Source organism: Cryptomeria japonica, chromosome 4 (assembly GCF_030272615.1).
Source record: "Cryptomeria japonica chromosome 4, Sugi_1.0, whole genome shotgun sequence".
Taxonomy (NCBI): domain Eukaryota; kingdom Viridiplantae; phylum Streptophyta; class Pinopsida; order Cupressales; family Cupressaceae; genus Cryptomeria; species Cryptomeria japonica.
In genome coordinates, this window is record NC_081408.1 from 429,408,355 (window position 1) to 429,434,103 (window position 25,749).

The 25,749-nt window shown below is 39.4% G+C and overlaps 1 protein-coding gene across 1 annotated transcript in view; it reads right to left on the reverse strand.

The window, feature by feature from the left end:
• Positions 1–25,749, reverse strand: part of LOC131030541 (glutathione S-transferase T1) — a 296,126-nt gene that overhangs the window by 109,611 nt on the left and 160,766 nt on the right. The window contains exons 3-5 of the mRNA XM_057961404.2: positions 24,550–24,610; positions 5,768–5,821; positions 5,482–5,561 (exon numbers count right to left, since the gene is read on the reverse strand). Coding sequence (XP_057817387.1) covers positions 5,482–5,561; positions 5,768–5,821; positions 24,550–24,610 — 195 coding nt within the window. The remainder of the gene's footprint in view (positions 1–5,481; positions 5,562–5,767; positions 5,822–24,549; positions 24,611–25,749) is intronic.

A 25,749-nucleotide genomic window follows, 5' to 3' on the forward strand; every position in this document is an offset into this window, starting at 1 on the left:
CACCCGGTACAAGAGGGATCTGTGTACGCAAAGTTCTAGAGGTACCCCTTTTAAATCTTTATATGTCCACGCAAAGGTGTCTTTGTACTCAAAAAATATCTTGAATGTTGCTGCCTTCAATACGGGGTTCCAATTGTCCCCCACCAAGATCACCTTTCGGTTATCCTCATCCCCCAGGTTTACTTTCTTTATGTTTTGGTCTTCGTACTTGATGGTCTTACCTTTCTCGAACCGATGGGTTGGGGTATCATCCGCCTTCACCACTCCCTCCTTGTACTCTCTGTACTCTGACAGAGAGGTGGTACTTTCCGTACCTTCACCAACCTCTTCAATTTCACTAATTTGTAACATGTTGTAGTCTGGGTGGAAGACCTCATAGTCCTCCATTTGCCAATGAATCAACCCGTTGAGAGAGCTTGTCTCATCCTCCAAGCAGCCCTCCAGTTCTAGTACCCCCTCGTCATTAGATTCCATCCTTCTCTTTCCATCCTTAGGACTCCATTCCTAGTCATTAGAGTCGTCAGAGTTCGAGTTGGAGGATGCCAACTCTTCACTTACAGGCTGATTCTTCAGATCGATGACATACTTCCGTCCTTCACTCTCGATGGAGAGTGTATTCTTTTGCTAATTGTGGTTTGCCTTGGTAGTGATCAGCCAGCCCCTTCCGAGGAGGGCATCATATGCCTTCTTTTCAAGTGGGATGACCACAAAGTCCAAAAAGAAATGTCGAGTACAAATGATGACCTTCTATGCCATGAGTGTCCCGAGTGGCTTGATGTCATGCTAGTCGGCACCTACCAATTGGAAGGTCAATGGCTAGAGTGTTGGCTTGCCCAACCCCTTCCATGTCTCCAACAATACGTTCACACTGAAGCCTCCACAACGATGGTATTAGTCAACTTTCGTCCCATTATTTCCATCTCGACCACGACAGGCTTCTTTCCAATACTTACGGTTAATAGCATGGGATCAATGGTTGAGTCGTTGGGTGACTTTGCCATTGGCTTCTCCATCCGTTTGCAATGCTCCTGCCTAGCTATCTCATCACCAACCACGTTGGTGATAGCCATCTTCTATTGAGGCATGGTTTGTAGAAGGTTTGATACCCATACGGGTACGGTGGCTTGCCAATCTGTTTCATTACAGTCTTCTCGAACTCTAACTATAGAAGAGTATTGGCGACATCATGAGAGGCCCTTCCTTCTACTGCCATCGCCCATTGAGTGTCCATCTTCGCCTCTTGAAGTCTCTCTTATTCCGTACAGGGATTAGGATATAGTGCCTTCTTGGTTTGGAGCTTGGTAATCGCCAGTACTTCCTCGTCTAGCTCCTTCACGTCCAACATGTTTACCCCTTTCTATTTTGGGCAATTGGTGTCTTCATGGTTTCCGGGTTCACACCATTTGCATAACAATCCTCCAATGTTGCTTTGGCCCTTTTGGCAGTCCCACGCGAAGTGATGCCATTCATTGCAACTCCGCCATTGGATTATGGGTCTACCCTTCGCATCATATCGTATTCTCCTTCGTGGGATGCTGGTATTGGCATTGTCATTCCCTCGCCTGTTTTCGATACCCTCTTGGAGATGCATTAGATTTGGCAAGCGGTTTTGGAGGTGTGGTCGGAGGGGTTGTTTGTTCCCCTTGGGTGAAGAGCACTTGTATGCTCCTTGTTTTTAAGTTGTACGGACAGTCCTTGATAGTGTCCTAGTACCTGACAAATGTCACAATACAATTTCTTCGTGCAAGTGCCCTTGGTATGACCTTCCACATTGCAGTCGGTGCACCACAATTCATTGCTCGCCTTGAGACTCTCCTTTTCTGCCTTCAACTCCATCATCCACAACATGTCCCTTTGGAGAGCTTGTACGGTTTTAGATTTTCCATCACTACTTTCCACCATATTATCATCATCATTGATCCTTTTCTTCCCCTTGGATGTTTTACTTTCGCTCTCGATGTCCATCGCCCAGTTGTAAGCTTTGGCGTACGAGGGCGGAGGGACGACTTTCATTTTCCTCCTGAGAGATGGAACAAGTCCCTCCACAAACCACCTCTTCTTAGTCCATCGACCTGTTGGTGTTCCATCTTGTCCAACAATTCTTTGAGCCTACGATTGTAAGCGCGTGCTCTCATTTTTACCTTGCTTGGTATTATAGATTTCGGCTACAAACTCGATGTCATCCCTCAAGATTTTGAACTCTTCCTTGAATGCCTTCTTTAGATCAGCCCATCCCACCTTGTGCTTAGCCTCTAGATCATGTACCAGTCAGTGGCGATTCCCCGAAGGGTGACGGGAAATGCCTTCAGCCAGTAATCCTGGTCATCTTGGCCATTCACCTCCCATATCATTATACATGTCTTGCAATGGCGTACAGGGTCCTCTAATCCATCCCCTGTGGCCTCTCCTGGGTATTCTAGTTGTGCAACATTGTCCTTTCTTGGAAGGTACAGTGTGTGTTCGACTAGATTGGACTGTCTTGCTCTCTGTGTTCCTATGCCTCTCTTCCACTCTTGGCCATGCGCAAGCTCTCTATGCATCTACCTTCTGCATCTTCCACACCTTGGTCACCTTCGTTTCTATATTCTCTCCTCCCCGAATTCTTTGACTCAAACCCCCCTATACTTGGTTGCTCGGCAAGGGACATATTCCCAATTCGGTATAGGTTGGTTTCAAAGATTTCGGCAACCTTGATCTTGAGATTCCGTACTTCTTCGTCACATTTGGAGTGTACGGACGAGTTGTTCTTGGACTCAGTTATGAAGTCGTCACTTGAACTAGGGTGTACGGCCTGGTCGACAAGATCTTCCTCCACTATGTCTGGAAGTGGTAGGTTCCTCACAACCTCTACCAACTCGTTCCACGTACGCAGTCTCTACCTCTCCAAACAACGACTTATACTTGCACTCATACTCCTACTTCTCGCTAGACTCTCTAAACCTCGGAGAATTCCTCTTAACCACTGTCTTCTTTCACTTTGTTCTCTCAGGCAGAGAGATCTCCGTACTAATGTTTCTCCCTCTTCCTCAATGTTTTTGGTACATTCGTCCTTGTTTGGGCGTAGGGGCATTACTTGTTGGGGGTACACCGTTTGCTCGTATCTCGCTCCTCTTCCTCCCTAACGTGTCCTCTCTTCGTATCTTTGCAGTATCTATTGCCGACATTGTTCACAGTTGCTTTCCTCCCGTCGGTCTTGTAGTTCAATCAGATTTTGTGCCAACAACCTTGGAAGTCTTCTGAGAAGATCAAAAACTGCAATGTTCATTGCGAGTTTGCCACGCACTATGCCTTCAGGGACCGCTTGCTCCCGAGCTTCCCTTTGCACGTACTAAGTGATTGAAACCTCCCACAGATCAACCAAGTCTTTCATCAATTGATCCTCCCGTACTTCCTCCTGTGTTGCTTCTTCTTGGGTGTCACTTTGGGTTACAAGTAATTATTATTCGAATGGTCGGCCCATTATGCGTGCCTACCAAGTTCGTTTTGGCAACAACGCCAAAATGTTTACTCTCTACGAGATAGGAACTGTTGTCATTTTATGACACCCTTGGTCCATCAGTGAGAACCAATTAGAGATATGTTCCATGGACTAGCGCTGCCCCAGTTGATCAAGGAGAAAAGCAATGGAATTATGAAGTGTGAAGTGTTGTTTTGTCAAAAGGAAGTTCCTAAGTCTTCAACCTCGGAACTCCGAAACCCCCAGGTTCCCAAGTTCCTAAGTTCTTCAACCCCGGAACCCCCAGGTTCCCAATTTCCTAAGTCTTCAACCCCGGAACTCTGGAACCCCCTGGTTCCCAAGTTCCTAGTTCTTCTACCCCGGAACTCCGGAACCCCCAGATTCCCAAGTTCCTAAGTTCTTCAACCCCGGAACTCCAGAACCCCCAGGTTCCCAAGTTCTTAGTTCTTCTACCTTGGAACTCCGGAACCCCCAAGTTCCCAAGTTGCTAAGTTCCCCCAACTTCGGTGACCCAAGTCTCCGAAGTCTTCCAAACTACTTCCGACTTGCAACACTTCTGGATGGCGTGATCGCCACTCAAAGCTTTAAATGCTCCGACAACTTTGGTGACTTATGCACCTTCTTTTGTGGAGCCACAGGGGTGCATTTAATGTTTTTGGCAGGATTTCCATCAAAGGAGGTATGGGGCCATGCTTTGACTTTGGAAGGTCAGTCAATCCACCCTTCTCAGAGTTGCCTTTTGTGGGTATGGCTAGGTTGCTTGCATGTACAAATCAAGTACATGCACTTCCCTGCACTCCCAAACTGACATACAGGGGTCATGATCACTCTTGTAACCTTTTTTTTATATAAAGGCTGTTAAGCCTCATTGTAAAGAGTTCTCTCCCTGCTGGCTTGAGCTATTCCATGCTCTCCCACTTCTCTTGTATTTATCTTGCATTTGTGCAACTGTAAGTTTGGCCATTGGCCTTATAATTAGTTGAAATCACCATTCTTGCCTACTTTCAACTTATGTATGTTGTGTATGTTTCCTTACCTTCATCATAGGTGTATGTTTTGTGATTCTTCTCTCATATATGCTGTGTTAAATTTATTTCTAAGTGTGACTTGTGGGAAACCTTCTCCCCTCTTGGCATTCAGTGAATTCTAACCTTCATACATGCATTGGGGTCACTCATACAACTAAAGTTTGTGCATCTCCTAGATGTTTCAGTTGATTTTTTGTGTCATTTCTGGTAGGGAAAGGAACAATCTCTTCTTGGTGCATCACCTGCTTTTATTTCAAGCATTTCTATCTTCCCTTTACCTCTGCAATTTGTTAGGATAGGCCTAGGAGTTAGTTTTGAAGTGTTGAGTTGGTTCAACACTTGCACTTGGATTGAGAAGGAAGCCGGCCTTCGGAGGAGATTCAACCCCCTTGCACAAGGTTCCACACTTCGGGGTTGTTTCTATGTTTCACAAGGTTGCCGAGTTGATAGGTCAGCAAGGGTGCAAGCTTTTGTGATAACAGGTACTTCAACTACCAAAAGCAAACAGAGCAGTAACAAGAACATAAACAACAACACATATAGAATCCACAATGGTATATGGTAGAATGATAGATCCTTTATTGCAACATGTAATGAGTACCACGGTAACATCCCCATTCCCGATACAATGCCAGACATATATACCATTCGGCGGTTGGTTAAGAGTGCCAACTGCCGACAACTAGCAACTACCCCTACGGAAACTAAAACCCATTACATTGCCATTTATTAATCAAAACATAATAAGTATTATTCAGCTAACTATGGCATATTTGCCATCCACAACCACTGTCTTCCCTGTTCTCTACTATTAGTTCAAATTTGGAGATTTTGTTGATAATGATACCAGATGGGTAATTGATATTCAGTTATAATTTCCTGAAATTTGTGTTTCATATTTATGATCAAGGTAGTATTTTAAACAAAAAAAGTATAGGAAACAAATTGAAAATTAATCATAACAGTACAAAGAAAGACATTGAGATAGACAACTACCTGAACCCCGACGCAAATTTGAATGATGCCAATCCAAGATAGAATCAATCCTTGCTCTTTGTGCAAGATCAGAAGGATACCTACAAGAAAGGTTTATGTAGATGTCAGTTTAGTTTGAATTCTAGAATTATTTCTCTACAAGATCTTTTCCTTGGAGACCTTACAGACATCTAAATAAGACATATCTTTATTTTAAATCTTGCACACCAAAACAAAAAAACCAATACAACACTATTATATCTATGAATTTAGGTACAAATTTGAATTTCTGACTAGCGCCACTTACCAGTGATCTTGAACACAAGGGTATGCATAACATAGGTACCTCAAGATTGCATGGCTGCAAGGCATGCAGCATTGAACAATGAGAAACACAATCACTAGAATACTGATTGAATAAGTAAATGCACTAGACTTGGATGAACTGAAAAGGAAATGCAAAACATAAAAGAAAACACATGCATATTATCCTTTACACCATAACTTAGAATGATTTTATAGGCCATTTCCTACTTCAGGTGCTGGAAAAATATTTACATGAAAAGGCAGAAAGAAACAAAGAGATAGTATACTAAAAATTATAATAATGTCCTAGATTTATATATCTAGTTCAATGCGACTTGAAAAGACATCCATTATAATTGAATGTCCTGGAGGAAAAAAACCTAGGTGATCATACTGTTGTGACCTTTTCCTACATCGCCCCATTGCAGTGGGGATCCCTTGTTTGCTTTCTTAGTGTAGATTTTGGCAGTAGTTTTGTCTCTTGAGTTTCAAGGGGAAGGTAGCGAGGTTTTAATAATCCAGAACAAAAATTGATCAACCCATGAATTCACTTGACAAAGCATGGAGTTTGAAAAGTTGTCCAAGTTGTCAAGAGGAGTCCTCAAGAAAAGGTGTATGAAAATGTCAAGGAATGATGAAGAGTTCCAAGTGGAATGAAGGGTCTTATGCTTGAATTTCAAATTGAAATCATTACACAAATAATTCAAGAGTTCTTTCACAGGCCTAATCTCCACTTGGAAATCCTTAACACGGACCACCCATGAGTTCTTGCACATTCCAAATCTCCACTATGCCTTTGGGTCTTAAGTTCCTGCACAAGTGAAATCTCCATCAAGGATTTAGGGTCTTGGGTTCTTTCACAATCCAATTTTCTACCAAGTGTATGGTTGTTGTTCTTTCACAATGTCAATTTCCGCCTAGGCAATGGGTGTATACTGCATTCACACTTGGAATTTCTGCCAAGGAGAGGGGGTACTTTGTTCTTGAACAACTTAGATTTTCACTTCGAAAAGTTATTTACTCCAAAAAAAATCGATTCAAAGCCCCTTAATGTGAAATATTTGTGTGCAAAACAAAGGAACAACTCAGAATTTTGAACAAAAAAGAAGAAAAGTTATGACCACCTGAAAATTCCGAATTAGCATGAGAGTTCTGTTTCAGTGTTTCTAACCACCCAATATCTCTGAAATCAGGTGAGAGTGCAGTTCTTAGTGACTTGAAATCTCCAATAGGGGTTCTCATATATATGCTATTCCTGCACCTAGAATGGAACAATTCAAACCTAGCCCATTTGATCCAAGATGAGGAAAAAATTGAAATTTAAAAATGCAAAAAAACAAGGATCAAGTCTAGCTGACTTGACAAGGTCTAATTCGAATTTGAAATAAACAAACTTTTACCTAGGTTGGCCTCATTAAGAAAATATAATTCCTAATGTGTGGACCGCTTTAAATGAGAGGTTTAAAACATCATTTCTCCATCATTCATTCAAACACATTCAAGACAAATTAAGAGAAGACCTAGAGCTGCGAACTACATCAGAATTAGTGCGAACGACATCAGATTGAAGTGACTTTTGATAGAAATAAATCAGGACTGAGGGCGAATTTCCAGAACCAGACTTAAGGGGCAAACTTGTGAAGAAGAGGTGTGAATTTCCCAGCAAAGCAGGAGATATACAACCTGATTTAAGCAATTTCCATCACCAAATTAAGCATTTCCAGACCTGCAACCAGTATCATAAGACATTTTCAAATTAATTTCCAGGTGGCTCAAAGTGAAATCAAAATTAGTCAAGGTTCAAGTTTTCTGAAATTTTGTGCATGAGGTAGAAACATGAGTTTTTAGCAAGGAATTGAAGGATTATATACAACACTTAATGAATCCAATTCAACAAGCCAAAGGAACATTCACCCCTCCTGCAGCACTTTCAAAGGAATCAGTTGAAGATTTGGAAGGAATGAAATCGACAGCACAAGCAGCAAAGAAATGGATTGGAAATGTATTTGATAAAGCAAATGATTTCATTGAGGAGTTGGTACAGATAAATGGGAGAGTTGTATCCATTCAGGATAGGATTCAATTCATACTTGCATTATGTGATGAATTTCAGGTTGTTAAGGAAAGGACCATTCCATGTTTACATGTGTTGATGGATATTCCCAAACAAACCTTGGTGAATGGAAATGTAGTCGAGGCAAACCAAGCATTTGACTTTCACCAATCATATTGTGCATTGATGATGGGAAATCTTTGAGAGGGTAAAGGAAGATTGCATTCAGTTAGGGGGCATGGTCAAGGGAATTCAGGATAGAATCCTCATTGCAGTGGGGGTAATGCTTGGAAAAGAAGTGAATGATGATCAAGGCATGAATGTGACCGAATTGAAAGATAAAATGAGAACTAGCTTCTTCAAAGCCACATGTTCCATTTCGGAGGATAATTTGGAGGATGCTTCTTCACTCATGACTTTCATGAATAGTGTACAAAAACGAGGACTGGAATGGGAAAATATATTTCACATGTGTACAGTTGACTTGGCAATCAGACTACAAGATGGAGGACACACCAAGTCCACCAATGGAAGAGCTTAACATCATCATGTCCAAATTCGTTGAATTTTCTATCAAGGAAAGAGATGAGGGGCACACATTCCTAGAGGATAGTTTGTTATAGTCTAGGTGGCATTGAATTTTCTTATTTTCTCTTACTCCTCTCAAATTGTGCCAAGGAGGATACTTTATTTTTCACCGGTCAATATTTAATAAAAGTTATTAGGTGGTAGTTGTAACTAAAATTCCACTTAGGGTTTCCTTGATTTAACTTGGTCGTTGATTTAGAATCAATCTGGGCCCTTTATTTGTAATTGACAGCTCTTTATAAGGATTGCTCATTTCATTTGTAGCAAAGGAGAATTTTGTGAAATTGTTGCGAAATACTACCAAAATAAATGCAAACTCATTGAAGCTTGGTGAGAATTGTGTTGTTTTGGGAAGTTAGCATGGTTTCCTACTTCTCAATTAGTTTAAGATTTGTTTACATCAAGTTGCATAGTTGAACAAAAGATATTGTTGTTGATTCATGGTGAAACCTATATGTTCATACCATTTGTAATTTGTTGATTGCAAGTTGCAATGCATGGTTAGTTTGAACTCATTTGAAAACTTAACTTCAATTACTTTATGCTCATTGATTCGCATGCCTATGGTGTTGATGTGTATAAGTGATTTGAAAATCATTTGCATTCCCCTTGAAGATTGCATCATCTTTGTGTAGTTGTTTCCTCATGATGAAGTGAAGCTTGGTTTGGTTTCACTAAGTCATCAATAGTTTCTTGCATTGTTAGAAGTAGATTAGATTCCTAAACCTTATTCTTTTTGCATTTTATTTCAAAAGATCTTTCTTAGGATTAGTTGGAGAGCTCTATTGCAAAATTATATGTTATTCAAAGGAAAAGAATTGATAAGATCCCTAAACAATTATGTAAGTCCCTTTGTAAGAACAGCAAATCACATATAGAATTGATAAGATCCCTAAACAATTGTGTAAGTCCCTTTGTGAGAACAACAAATCACATATCTTCACTGAGTCTATCCATCGTAAAGTCGCATTGTTCGCATTGTAAACCTTGGGGTTGCCTTATTTGATCACATAGTTTAGCATTTGAGGTTTCCTTGTTCAAGAGAGGAAAGAATACTTGGTATTTTATTTTGTGTTGGTGAGTGTTACAAAACATGCATCTCAACACATAGTATAATCATTAAGAAGAAAATAGAAACTAAAAGAATACAAACATAACTAGTGAGCATAAGCCCAAATCTAGAAAACCCTTATCATACTATCCAAATTCAAATACAAAGAGTGGTGTCCGGAAGAATCCCTCTAGTCAATGCCACAAAGAACAAGAAATGTTAAACATGACCTAAATACTTGTGAGTTGATTTGCCAAGTGAAAAACTAGACCACTTGCTTGTATTCAAATTTTGGCAAGTCCACCAAAGTGAGACAATCTTCTAGGTGAAAAACTAGAATACTCGCTCACACCCAAATTTTTGTAATCCCATATATATATATATATTATCAAAAACCCACCAAATACTTGTGAGTCAATTTACCAAGTGAAAAACTATACCTCTCGCTCACACCCAATTTTTGACAAGTCCACATTCCAGACTTGCCGTGAGTGCTTGAAGAGTCTAGTTTACTGATAATCCTAGTTGTGACCAATTTGTCTATTGGTGACGAATCCAATAGGATCTTTAGAGCCATGCCCTTTGTATTTCTAAGTTTGGCCTAAAAAACTTTAGATGAACGAGGGAAGATGGGTAGTTGTTTCTTGCCAATGCTAGAGCCTTACCAATCTTTAAAATGCGAGGAATTTTAGGACAAATCAAAGGGACCTCAATCCCTTTTCTATGAGAAGCAAGACCCTTTATCCCGACAAACCCTTCGTTTTTGTTAGGTTGGGGCCTAGCCCATATTCTTCTTGGAGGGAGGTCTTTCCCTTTGGGTGGTCTTCAAAGAGGATTCAACACATGTTAAAACTGCAAATGAGTGCAACAAAATTCTCGTCAAAGCTGCCTTCTTCAAAGTTCTCAATGTTGGTAATTTTCATCAATTTTCCTAAAACACTTCATCTAGTGGTTGCTTTCAACTCTGAACCACCAATAACCATGAATCTTGTCTTCAAACCATTTTAGTTTCACCAACAAGTTGCTTCATCTATCATTGATTCCTTGAGGGTTGGATTAATTGGGCTAAAGTCACACACCTTGGGGCAAACAATAAACCATTTCAAGGGCTCCCAAAGCACTCTTGTGTCACCTTGGCAAGGTGATGTATCACTTTAGAATTATCCTAGGTACCATTCAATTTCCTGAATTGTTCAATGTCTAGCTAGGTAATGTCGACAAATTGTAGTTGAGCCACTACGACGTTGGCAAGCACAATTCTAGATGACTATTATGTTTTAACAAAAGCTCTCTTGAAAGTTAAAAATTTACCAACAATGAGCAATTAAAGCATTTGGAATGAAATACGCTATTAAGTACAAGTACTAAGAAAATTTTGCAAGGTAAGAAAATGCTTAGTTGCATCTTAAATTTATAGCCTTAGAAAATGTAACAATAACAATAAAAAAATTTCATAGTGACCACATTGTTTGAGAAAATAAACTAGGCAAAATCTCTGAGATTATTTCAAGGCACTCCATTCATCATTCAAATTTCAAATTTGTCACAGCACTCCCTTTATGTGTTCTACCATCGCTAGGCCTAACAACTCAATAACTAATTTTATCTCTAACCATTTCTAGATAATAGGTCACAACTACTTCTTAAACCATTTTTTAAGGAATCTCTAAACAATACCTTGCTTTTGAATAGCACCTTTGGACTAAGTGCTATCTATTATTAGATCAAAGTATGATCAATGTAGTGCGGATGATTAAGTTCTAACATCCCTCCAATCTGTTATGAAGTAGCGATGTCTTCCACTTGTTAGGTATGGGCCCTCCCTTTTTCCTTCTTTCATGGCCCTTGGGTCATTGGATTTTGTAATGTCCCCATTTTTGGGTTCTCTTGCGATGTAGTTGGCAATGACCTTTTGGGTGTGTGTTAGCATTATCAAAGGACTTATTTAATGTTTCCAGTGAGTTCAGTTGGTCGAGAGGACTCATATACAACTTTCTGGGGTGATTTTTGATTTCTGGTGCACTCTTAGTAAGTCATGCGATTGGCTTTGTTTATCATTATTTATCATCGAGATCTCTTGAGAGTAGTCAGTTTTTCTTGTGATGCATTCCAGTAGTTTCCACAAAATGGGTGCATTTAATGGCTTTATTGTAATTATTTGTTTAAGTTTGTTTAATATTATTAATATTTTTAATGCACCTTCTTGTTATAGCTCATCGGAACTAGGATGAAAAGTTTTAAATCTTGAGCGCATAAAACAAGGACCTTGCCTGTCCAACTATCATTATTTTAATAAAAAGGTATTTTCTAGAGCTTAAATGGAGTTTTAATTTAGAGGTGAATTTTTTAAATGGTGCTTTCCAGAAGTTTGGCAGGAAAAAAGTATTAAAGGAAGTTGAGGGGCTCAATTGGACAATGCAAATTATGTTATTTGTCTCTGGTGAAACCCTTGGGGTTTTGGAAATTGAACCTTGTTCAATTCAGCCTTCTGGAGGACGGAAATCCTCTCAAAGAAGATTGGCTACAGTGGTTAGAGATCCACCCTGGTCAGTTGCAATGAGATTTACTCAGGTCTCAGCTTGAGAGTTAATGATTTGCAGCATTGAGGAACAAGATTTATCTCTTCAAATTTCAGGTTTGCCGATTTGGGATTATTGAAGATTGATTGTTATTGCGGCGAAAATTATTGAAAATATCGTGTTATGTTTGCAAGTGGGTTTGGTCAAGATTTAAATTGTTGTGGTGCCATGAGCTAATAATTTTAAAATAAATTATTTTAAATTTGCTGGAACAATTCCCCAGTCGTATCTATATTCAGGCATAGATGGGCTATATATTATTAAACTAATTAGAAGGGTCAGCTTTTTAGTGAAGGTAACAAGGCTTGCAGACTTGATTTTGCCACACCACTTTAGAGGCGTCCATTCCATGTGTTGAAGATGCCAAAGAGTGATGTGGTATTTAATGTGGCTTTGAGTGGGTCAAACTTTAGCATATCTTGAATTCTTTGAAAAAATCCTAGCACAACCATCCAAGGGAGTTTCCTAAAATTGTTATTACTGCCACTTTAACAAAGACGAGAATGGAGTAATGAATATTGAGAGTCAAAGATCTTCCAAGACTCTTGCATGGCTCCCAAGGGCTCACCAACTTTGGGGTGCAAGCTTTTCAAGGATCACAGCTCATACTTATGATCGAAGCTTTCTTAGAAAAGGCATTGGGTGCTTATGTGGTGAAAAGAGTTTGAATGGACAACACCAGATAGGCATGAACATTCAGTGGGTTATAGCTTACAAGTGGAAGGGACTAGCCGCTGATCAAAGAAAATGATTTACAAGAAGCCATCACTTATTTCGAATTACTAAGCAAAAGAAATTGTGGGTCAAATTAGACACATGAGTAGCAATTTACCATTTCGCTTGGCCTTTGAAAGCAGAGGCAAGTGTGTCAATTTGCATTGGCAAATATGAGGTTACTGAGCTAGATGTGTTCATTGAGGAGTTGAATCATATAGTTGAAGCTTCTTTGATAGCTGCCTCCCCTTATGCTATTGTATGGAGCCTATTGCTGTGTTGGGCACTCAGAAAGTGGATCGGAATAAGTTTGGTTGGCAGCATATGAAGGAGTAATGTACAACCTTATGCTTGAAGTTTCAAGACTTGAATTGAATTAAGGTTAGAGTTGTGTTCTTGTTCTCTGTTGAATGTAGAGTTCCGTGACATGCGGCGAGTCACGCGAGTCAATGGGCCGGGTGACCCCTGCCGGGTCACGGTGACCCTGACCCGGGCTCGGACGGGTCAGGGGGCGTGACTCGCCGAGTCAGCGAGTCACTCCCTGACTCGCCGAGTCTGAGGGTCATGACCCGGCCAGAGTCACTTAAAACAGTGCAGTAAAAAAATTTAAAAAAAAAACATAACATTTTTTAATGATTTTTTGGCCTCGCGGAGCGCTGCCCCTCGACCCCACCCTGTATCGCGACAAGGAACGCGCAAGGGGCGCTGCCCCTTGACCCCAACTTGGGGGCGCTGCCCCCAAACCCCCGTTAAAAAATATAGGGGGAAACCGCGCCGATAGAAGTAGGGAAAATCTAACCTACGAGTCTGATTAGGCTCCATATAACAACACAACTTAGAAATCTTGGTAATTGGTATTTAGATTTAGTATTTCGAATTTCCTATAGTCTCATTTGACAATGTAATTCTTATACTGTAATAGTGTCATACATCTTTTCAAAACTAGTTTTTCAAGTACTATATGTATATGTATAACTATATCAGCACCACCACCCCGCCACCCCCCCGTCGCCGTCCCCCTGCCGTCCCCAAACTTAGGCCTTTGGTCCCCCCGTCCTCGAAACGCGTCCCCAACGCCCGTGGAACACTAGAAAAATAGGAAGCCATAGTTTTGCAACCAGTTGAGAGGAAGAGGTAAAAAGCTTGCACAAATCACATTGGGGCAACACTACAGTCCGATTGGCTCATTGAGTCCACTGATCCAATCTTCACTAATGAGGACCTTGAGTGGGTTGACCAGGCAGATAGAAAGGCTGAGGCTGTGGCTATGGCAGAGGAGGAGGATAGAGAACGATCAGGCACAACACCTATGGCTACTCAGACTGGCACATCACAAGCAGAGACTATGGCTACTCAGTCATCCAGGACCTACCTTAGACGCCTTTCTAAGAGGCAGATAGACGAGGCGCCAGAGCCTGAGCCATAGACTTGTTTTTGTTTACACTTTAGAGTTACATATATGTTTGGGAACATTTGAAGTCATGGATTTTATATATATTGGACAACATTTATAACTCTATATATCTATGTTTTCTAATTCCTTCAACTACAATTTACATTTCTATGCATGTGATGGATGTATGTTTATGTATGTGATCAAATTAGCTTCTATTTGATGATGTTATAGTGTCTTTAAGCTTAATTCAATAATGGGTGTATGAAACAAGTTTTAAATCGTTAAAAATCTCTAAATTTCAAGGGTTTCCTTATTTTACCGAGTCCGAGCCAAGTCACGAGTCGAGTCAGCCTTGCCGAGTCAAAGCCGAGTCCGAGTCTGGGAACTTTGGTTGAATGTATTATCTGCTATCCAGATCCTTGCAGTTCAGTGAATTGGTTTATGAATCAGATTACTCTTACTTGCTTATCATGTTAGATATTTTTATGCTAACCTTCCAACCAAAGCAGGAAACAAATTAAAAACACAAACAGAACCAGAACATTCAATCCTTGATTATAAAGTGGAAAATTTGGAGTCATTCTGGTATGGTATCCTGCAGTCCAAAAATTCTGCACATAAGAATGTATATGAATTGTTTGACAAAATGCCTTCATAGATAACCTAGAAAAAACAAGAGCAAAAATTTGGGTTGCAAACTGAGGATTTGTAGATACTCACAATATGAGGAGGTTTATATGCTTGGAGGAGCAAATTCTTCATTGAAATTTTGTCATCCATTGGATTAAATCATTAATGATGATCACTTTTCATTGAAATGACTGACGATTTGAAATTTTTTGAAGCAATGATTTGTCACCACTTGGATGGATAAATGGACGACATTCATCTTTAGCTTTAGAAGTAATTTAGTTGATGCTCAACTCAAAATTCTTCATGGATCTAATCTCTATTGTAAACTATGTGAAGGAAATGCAACTAATCTACACGTAAGAGATGAGAATTAGAACTACAGTAATAGATTGGCCATCCACAATTAAGTTCAGGATCAATAACAAAGAAATTGTAGGATCTTTTATTAATTGCTTCAAATCACAATTACATGAAACTTTGAAGGCCAAGAGATACATTAGCATGCAAATACAACGAAAATGCTAAGACTAGAATACTACCATAGCTTTGCAAATATAGATACTTTGAAAACATCTAGGACTAAAATTTCTAGAAGACCAAGATGTTTGCAAAGGGAGAAAAAAATCATATATACAACCGAGAGAGAGAGAGAGAGAGAGAGAGGGGGGGGGGGGGGAGAAGCAATGTGTCACTAGCATTAATCTAGGTTGCAAAAGTAGAGAAAAAAGACACTTGTTGAACGAAGAGATGATGTCACCCATAATCCATGAAGATGCTCAGCAATATCTCCTTGAAACAACCTAGCAAACTTGGACCTCAAGCTACAAACATTAAATTGTAATGACTCTTATGATAAGCTACAACCTTGTTTGCAATGGCATGTAAGGGCCTGTTGTGACCATTTCACACATCGCCCCATCCCAAATGGGGACCCCCTCTTTTTGCTTGTTTCTCGCTCGTTTTCGCTTTCGTTTTTTGGGTTTTGTTAGTTAGCTAGTTGTCTGGATTTAGGGCCAAGCCTTAGGGTTTTAAATTTTGCCTTTTCAAGCCAAAATCCAGTCGTTTTTGAGAGCTTTTGAGCTTCCTTTTCTAGGATGCAAACTTTGAATGCAATGATTTCGCCAAATTGGTCTAATTTTCAATTGGAATGTTGATGCAGAGCTTAAATTTGTCTAAATGTTGAAAGTGAAATGTGAATTTTTGTCCGATTGAATATTTTGACCAAATTTTGACTTTTTTTTGAATTTTGATCCTGGGCATTGGAATTGATTTGTTTTCGCCTCGTGAAGTGTTAAAATGTGAAAAATCATGTTATTTTGGCCTGTAGGAGCAAAATCGCTCCTGTCCCTCAGTAAAGGACGGGAGCTCATTTTCAAATATCTCATCATCCCTGCAGAGTCCAGACAAATTTCAAGTTGGAAGTGATGGAGAACGACGAAATCTTTCCATTGAATATAAATTGAAGATTTTCATGAGCACAGAAATGCCTCCAGGAGGAAAATCGCTCCTGTCCCTCAGTGAAGGACCGGAGCTACGAATCAAATTTCGCCTTGTCCTTGCAAGATTTTGATGACTTAATGATTTGAGGACGTCCAAAGGAAGATGCTTTGCCAAATGAATATAATTTGGGATGCAAAAACGAAGGAGAATGACCTATATTGACCAAATCGCTCCTGTCCCTCTCCAAGGGACCAGGGCGAAATACCTTATAGCTCCCGTCCCTCTCCCAGGGACCAGAGCGATTTCCTTCATTATGCAAAATCCAGACAAAGGTCAAGGCAAGTTTACGTTCAAAAACAAGGGAAAACATGAGATAAATGCGTTGAATATAAATTGAAGATTTTTGGGATGTCCACAAAGGTTCTAAATGCCTAGTTCGCTCCTGTCCCTCAGAGAGGGACCAGAGCGATTTTTGATATAATTGATTTTCTTGCAAAGTTACAAACAATGTCAAGGCATGAACGAATGGAGTGAAGAGGGACGAGTCCGTTGAATATAAACTTGGAACCTGGCAAAGTGAAAATAAAGGCCATAAAGGGAGGATCGCTCCTGTCCCTCTCCAAGGGACCAGGGCGATACAAGGATGATGTTGCTTCCTACGCAAGTTTAAAGACGATCCAAGTTAAGACAAGGTGGCGAGGGACATTTCAAGGCGTCTTCATCATGCGCAAACACTCAAAGGACGTTAAAATGAAGAGATTAGCACCCTATAACATAGATCGCTCTTGTCCCTCAGGAAGGGACCAGGGCGATGTTAGATGTATTGATCATTTTGAGCAAGATTTACATAAGGACAAGATTTCGCAAGGTCTTAGAGGGTCCACGGAAAGGTAGAAAGGTGATGCATGAAGATTTCAAACGTTAAATAATCACCAAAATGGACCTAGGGACCATATCGCTCCTGTCCCTCTCCAAGGGACCAGGGCGATTTGCTTTGGATTCCTCGTTTTGCTTCAAGATCAAGCTAAGTCAAGACGTCCTAAGATAGCATATGGTCCAAGGCATCGTTTGAAGATAATTCGCAAGATTGTTGAACGTCCAAACATTGCCAATCAAGGTGAAAAGCTCCCATCGCTCCTGTCCTTTGGACAAGGACCAGGGCGATATCATCAAAAGCACGCATAGATCAAAGCTAGGCGAGGATAAGCAAGGCAAGGGACGACGTTTGAAGGACATCACAACGAGGATCGAAGTTGGAAGTTGCCAAGGTTAAGGAGAAAACGTGGATCGCTCCTGTCCCTCTCCAAGGGACAAGGGCGATGATCCATTTAATACGTCCAAACACATAATGAAGACAAATGGAATAAGCGCAAAAGGAATGAGCATAGATGTTATTCGCTAACAATGAAAGATCGAGGAGCAAAGATGCATATTGAACGTGGAAATTTGGAGATCGCTCCTGTCCCTCTCCAAGGGACAAGGGCGATGAACACTCAAAAAGCATTTAAGTACGCATGCAAGATGATCAAATTCGAAGGACTCATCATGATGATCGATTTTCAACATGAAGATGAAGGAGTTGGACGTAAGAAATGCAAAAATCTAGACAAAAATGGTGAATTGCTCCTGTCCCTCTCCAAGGGACCAGAGCGATGAGGTACGTCCCTTTTTTTCATATTTTTGGCGCCAAATTAAACAATTCGAATTTTCCTCAAATGCTAAATCGATTTAAAAATTGAAAATCCATTTTTATTTAGCATTTAATATGGCGTTATCTTTTATTAATTATTTTTTGCCTTTATTAAAAATCGAAATTCTCATTTAAAAAACGCAAGGCATTAATAAGTAATTATTTAATTAATATAAAATCGATTTGAAGCGCCCAATTAAGCAAGTCGGCCTTGTTATTTTATTGCAAATCATTTAAAAAATGGTTTTATTAAGCAAGTCGGCCTAAGAGGTGAAAGGATGAGCGCGCTATATATGAAGGGAGTGGAAATTTTCATTTTCACATAATCATTTTTACCTTTCTTCATGCGAATTGAGGAGAAGCGAATATAGTGCGAAGTGTGTTCAAAGGTAGTGCGAATTCAAACCAAGGGTGGCGCTTTATACATCAAGGGTGGTGCGAATTTGAAGACCATACCAAATGCGAACTTGAGGATACATTAAGGCGAATTTGCTAAAGACTTGGAGGATTTGTTTGAGCGATTTGTCAAAGGCGAATTTGAAGATCATTTAAGACCACGCCAAAGGCGATAATTGAAGATCACGTTCTCTCCAAAGGTGGCGAAGTCGATTTTGAGGAGATCATATTGAAGATTATTTTATACCTCAATTTTGCCTAGGCGAATTTTGTTTTTGCATTCTAGAGATTAGCTCTCTGTCGAGGTATGGCGATTTAATTATTATTGCTTTATTCATTCGTCGTCATATTTTAAATTTTGAAATTTTGAATTTTGAATCTCTTAGCTCAATCGTTGTTTTTTAGGAAATGATAACTCTAAAGACTTATCATGAGGTTTCCTAAAAACTTTTCTCTCTTATTTGCGTTATTTATTGCAATATCTATTTCTTATAATGAAATGTTGTGTAGGTATGGTGACCCCGAAGGCGGGAGCATCCACCAGCCGCTCGGCTCTCATGAAAGAAGATCAGAAGACCGAAGAAGTGGAGACCAAGATCGTGTCAAAGTGGAGCAACATTGGAGATACAAACTTGGGGAACTTTAGCACGAAGAAGTTCCGAGAGGTCCCTTACATCGGCAAGCCATCACCTGTCGCCCGGAGAATAATAGAGAGTGGCATCATTAAGGCAGCCGGTTTTCCTCCAGCTATTCAGTGCCACGAGTTGATGATCGAGTGTGCCCGTCACTACAATCCACAGTCCAGGACAATTGTGTCCAATGAGGGTAACACTTTGGCGTACCTCTCAGAAGAGGCCATAAGTGAAGCTTTCCATCTTCCAGAGCACAGGGACATGATATATAAGAGCATTGAAGGAGCCAGATCAGTGTACGATGATGATCCAGATGCTTGCCTAAGCATAATCAACAAGAACTGGCTACTCAAGAGTCGTCCCCATTTGAGCAAAGTACCGAACACACCGCATCGGATTGATTTTCAGGATGAGTACCGAGATTTGATTACCATGCTCAACAGAGTTACAGGAGCACCTCATGCCTTCTATTTTGAGAAGTGGATGTTTTACTTCATCCAGGTGATTGTTCAAGGAAAGGGTACGATACATTGGGCTAGGATAATTAGCCATTGCTTAGACGTTCAGTTGAGAAGACTCAGGGCTACTAAGTCCTTCCACATGAGTTCATACGTCATCTATGCCTTAATCAGGAGCGTTGAGTACGCAGGACTACCTCACAGAGGAGTGATTGGAAGAGGACCCGGCGAGGTCAGAGCTTGTGAATCCTATACCTACTTGCATCATCCGCCAGGGAAGAACTACAAGTTAGTCAATGATACTTTCACGATGAACATCACAAGGACGTTGCAAGGAGGGATTCACAACAGATTATCTCAGGATGCCCAGGAGTTCATCAAGAGCTCCGGTGCTTGGTTCATTCAGTTTCCCAAGTTCACTTACATTAGAGTGCATGGATGTCCTTTACCTCCATACATGTTGCCGAGGTACCCGACAGACAGAATTGTGTTACTTGAAGTAACAAGGCAGTTGGCAGCATATGTGAAGGCATTCAGACACAGACATCAGAATGGAGTTCAGGTACCTATTATTTTGGGTAATTCAGTTGAGGTATGTCCCAATGTCTCAGCCATGGATGACGCAGAGAAGGAGTTAGCCTTGTATTCTTTTTCATCTTTTGCTTGGAGGAATAGCTTTGATCCCCATGGACATTTAGAGGAGACGGTCGGTAGAAGATTTAAACATGAGCACCAAATTGAAGATTTTATGATGAATCTCCTAGATGATCTCGAAGTGAAACGAAAGATACATTCTAGATTGCCTTTGGATTTCATCAGGAAATGTAAGATTTACAGAGTGGCCGACCAAGCTCAGGACAACGGCAGGCACATCCAATCTTCATATGATAGAGAAAGCAAAACAATTAGTCTGAATTGGAATGAGCCCGAGGCCGTGGATTTAGATGATTTGATGGCACCAGTCTTGTCTTGTACTCGCAGATGGGTAGACGTTCAGCATCAGAAGTTGAGAGAACAAGGCATAGCTATGTCTTTTACTTTGGAAGAAAAACCAGCCGAAGGTGGAGCAAGTGTTAGTGAAGGCAATCCTAATCCTAGGAACTCAGGTGAAGGTAACCTTCGATGTGCCAGTGAGGGCAATCTCCATTCGAGAGGTTCAAAGAGAAAGGAAAGATCAGAAAAGAAAGAGTCTTCAAAGAAAAAGCAAGGTGCCAACAAAGATCAAACACCAGGTACTTCTTCCAGACCAGAGGATAGAACAGTTCGAGTGGAAGAGTCCATGGAGTCGATGGTACAGAATGACAGGCAGGAGGAAGGACAGGTACAGCATGTTTCGTCAGATGGATCTCTTCAAGACTATGATTTAGATAATGATAATGAAGTAACATCTCCTCCCAGACAAGAAGAAATAGTACATAAAGAAATTCAAGTTCAAGAGACAAGATCGAATATCCCAGATTGGTTGAAGGAAAGATTAACCAAGGTGATTGTAATTGAGGACAAGGACAATGCAATTGATTTAGAGAGCCTTGTTGGACGTTCACATGTGATAACAGAGAAGAAGAAGGCTACAAAGATGTCCAAGATGATTCGAGATGAGACTGGATCTAGAAAACTGCAGATAGCTACACCGGCAGCAGACAAATATGAGGGTGAAATCCTAGCAGAAGACTATCATATACAGACTATTGAGTTAGGACCATCCACAGCAGAGCAGACTTTAGATGATGCCACCGACACATTTGAGGCATTGAAGGACAAGCTTAGAGAAGAAGTAGAAAAGAATAGAAAGCTTGAGAGAGAGGTCGGTGCATGGAGGGCGTATTTCAGTCACATCAATGAACCTTTGGGACGTCAGGATCCAGTTAGATCACCATTGCAGGCATTGCCCCTTCAATCGATCAATGAAGCAGAAAGATTCAGGAACCTGGTCCAGCGTACATGTAGTTGGATGGATAGATCTCATACAATAGCCATAGAGTTTGTTACAAGGATGTCGAAGATCACCCATCAGGCTATCCAAGTTCTTGAGATAATCCACAGATTGATGGCAACAGTAGCTGCATTTGCCCATACCAAGGACGTTGTCATCCCTGTCTTGAAAGTTATAAGACACACATCCAGAAGAATTTTAGCGCAAGAGAGGATCTTAGAAGGTGATTCTCACAGTTTGTTTCAGTGGTCAACCTTACTCCATATAAAGAGTGTTCTCTTCGAGGACATCAGTGTTAGATGTGGTCAAGTTGAGGAGGTGATCAATCCGATCCAGGACAGAGTATTTGAGGTACTTCGTACCATTCTTGGCAGAAGGATCGAGGTCGAGACAGATGTGGATTTACAAGAGTTTGAGGATAGAGTCACGATCATCTTTCGCAAAGACGCAGATGTTACAGATGAACAGTATGATCAGATGTATGCTACCATGCTCCTGATTGATAGAACAAAGGAACTTGAACCTACTTGGGACGCAGCTCTTCTAGATGCATTCGATCAGGTCATCCACTTAGAAGAGAGTATCAAGAATCTTCCCGAGATTCCAAGCACAGAAATCGAAGGAATCGTGACAAAATTCATTACATATGCTAAGAAAGAGAATTGGAAAGGGAATAAGATTCTAGATGAAAGGTTGTTACAGATGACATGACATCTTATTTCTCATTGGTTGATACCTCCTAGATTTTTGTGCCAAATTTAATATTTGGCTATGTATTTAATGTTGTTCAGTAAAAAGGAGGTCATTTGTAACAAACCCTAATTAGGGTTTAGGTGTCATGATCTTGTCCATTGATTTATTTTCAATCTGGACCTTTCATTGTAACTGGGGATGCTATTTATACCCCCATTTTTCATTTCATTTGGTAATAGAAAAAAATAGTGAATAGTGTAAGAGATAATAGTTGATGTAATAGAGAGATTAGAATTAGAAGCAATTTTTATTTTGTAGCAAGATTGAGTCTTGAAGAGAGAAATTCAAGCAATTGTTGTATATGATGACTTGGAAATCAATAAAATATTGAAGTTATGGTGTTTTGTTGCAAATTTCTTAAGTTATCTTCATGGTTGTTGGATGTACTTGAATCACGCTCAATCAAGGTAGTTTGTTAATTTGAAAGACTAAGTGTGAGATTTGATATTTGGTAGGATTCGCAATCCAAACCACTAGCTTCTTGCTGATTGTAGGAACGCCTTGCGTGGTCGACTGGAAAACACTTTGCGTCCTTAACCTTCAAGCATTTTCGTATCTAGGATATGTACCTTCGTAGTAGTGTCCTTGGTCTTTGATGCATTGAACACCATTATTACCTTAGAAGATCGCACTAATTTCAATTGAGTTGTTATCTTATGGCAAAATTGAAGTTGGTTGAGTCTTGCCAAATCTCATTCATGCTAAGTCGTTCATAGGGTTAGGCTAGATTAGACTTCCTTAAACCCTATCCTTTTGCCATTTTTTGAAAGTTCCTTTTTAGATTAGTAAAATCTTCGAGCCTTTGGAATTCGTAAGACGCCTTGGAGGAAACAGCAAATCACATCATACCACTAAAAAGCTTGTCCACACGTGGAGACCCCACTAAAAGAACCTTGGAGTCCATCTAACTGATCCTTTTTGCAGATCTTCAGCAGTTAGAGACTATTTTCTCAAGAGAGGATAAGATGCCTGTCAGTATTTTATTTTGTGTATGATTGTGTACAAAATACACGTCAACAAGGCCCAAGGGAATTTCATGGCACTCAAATGGAACTCTGCAAGATCTCCAAATTCCTCCAGGACCAAAAAGGGATGAACCATGCGGTGCAAGCAGCAATCTTACTCATGATTAGCATTGTGGTGGGGATCCCATAGAAGCATTTTGGTTGTTTGATTGTTAAAGAAAATCAGGAATGGGTGTTGTTTGAGAAAAAATTTAGACCCCCAAGTCTCTTGAGTTCACACAACATAAGACCTAATTTCTTTTGTCTTTTCTCATAAGGGTGGACCACACAACAACCTTTGTTGTCAAGTGAAAAAATACTTCTTTCTAACAAACCCTTTATTTTGTGTCATTAAATTAAATGTTGATCAATGATGGATGAGACACCTAACTTCCTTTTTGTCTTTTCTCGTAAGGGTAGACCACACAGCAACCTTTGTTGTCAAGTGAAAAAATATTTCTTTCTAACAAACCCTTTATTTTGTGTCGTTAAATTAAATGTTGATCAATGATGGATGAGACTTTTGAATAGTGCCATGACTTAATCTTCCTTTGACATCTCTCTAGAGTGACTTGTCAATAGGAGTCCACTTCCATGCTATTTTATTCATAAAGCAAGGAGCTTAGTTCTTTTAAAAACCCTACATGTCGTGTGATTGAAGATCTATGGAGAGTGTTCATGTAGGACCTTTAAACCAAGATCAACTAAGAGTGAGTTCATGGATTGAACTTCAAGGTTTATTGTTGGAGGCCACATCTCACAACAAATCATTTGGAGATTACATGAACAATAAAGGCACCAATTAATATCAAACTGTCATTTTTAAATATATATCAAGAAAGAGTAAATGTGGTTAATAACAATCACAAGGTTAAATGCCTATCATTATAAGTGTAATTATTAATGTAGGTTGACATTTATAACTATCTAAACATCACATCAACTACAAAGGACATTTTTGCAATGCCAACATTGACACATTACAAGGCCTTAAATATAAGGTTATTCTCATTCAAGCATATTATTGGCACAAACTCAATCAACTTATTAATACATAACCCATCAATGGCATGCATTTCAATGCTAAAATTACACAGCAAAAAATGTATGGCTAAGAATTTTCATTGCATCAAATGAATAAAACCTATTTTATCCCCTTGTGTGATTCATATAGACAAAACTCTATTTCTTTTTAATTCTTAGATATATATTAGATTTTGATCAACCTCAATTTTGCACTAACGCAGCTAGTATTTCATTTGCAGAATAAATATTTTAGTGTTCCAAAGACGAAGAAAAATCTTTTTTTTTTCCTAGCCTATCATTTAATTAGCTCTATTGTAATGTGGGTTAGGTTGAATAAGTTATGGATTGGGGAAAATACATGAAAGAACAGAAGTATTGACTATTGAGCATATTTAAAACTTAAATCTCTAAGGAATAACTAAGAGAATGTATATTACCTCTCAAAAAGCTTAAAACCACCAACATCAATTGCTGGAACATATCCCAAAGCATTGATAGCTGAAAGGAAAATTGATGCATTCAAACTATTATGTAAAAAAGTCATCTCACACAAAAAACAGTTAGCTGGGCATTTCTCCTTAAAAATGCACAGCAGAATCAAAATATATACAGACAAATTACAAGATCCCCTGCCATATTTGATGATCATTAAAGGAAAACAGGAGTCTAGAAATTTAATTTTAAACTAATTGCAATATAACATAAAACTATGAGAACTTCACTTACAGGGAAATCACATAATTGTTTACAAGTTGTTAGCATAATTACTCCAATGGTAAACTGGACAATCTTTCAGTATTCTCATCACACACAATAAAATTGAAAGGTTTACATGGATGACATTATTAACATTTATACCTTACAGTCAGTTGCAGCTTTTACCTCTTACGTGTCAAGTAACATTGTGTGTCCTGAGTATTGACCAAATTATAAATAACAATATGATACCAAACAGGAGACGGTTATTTATAGAAAGGCTAATAATTCTTAATTTGTTATAAACCAAAATGAATATGAGGCATCATTGCAGTTTGTTGTGGCATGTATTTTGAGAGGCTTCAAGACCAGCAGCTATGCCATATGGTAAATGTTCTGAGATACTGCTTTTGTGATTCCTTTCCATATTTTAATTTTCTGGAGTGCTAAGGCAGAAAGCTTTACAAACTGGCATTATACTTTGTGACAAACAAAGAAATTTCATGAATATTAAACTGTGAAAATGAGAACCAATCTTATGTTCCTGCTGTCAACTTACTTGAGGGCATTTTAATTAACAAACTGATACAACAAAACCATAATGATCCATAGTAGACATGAATTGTACAGAGTTTAAAAGGAATAATAAATTAACAAAGCATTTGTAATATATTATGATTAGACTAGGAGAGGTATATAATATTTGAATATATAGGTGGTTCCAACAGGTTGGACACAAGCAATTGTATCCATTTCTCGTAGATTCTACATATGTACAATTCTCCTAAAGAATATCATCTGTCATAGAACAGATAATTTAGTATCCTGTCAAATCCTTGTGGAAGATTCCCTTGAATTATCCTGAAACATCTTGAGTTATTTCTATGTATTAAAAGCAGGGAAACTTATATAATACAATGTTGTTTCCACACTCATCTGCT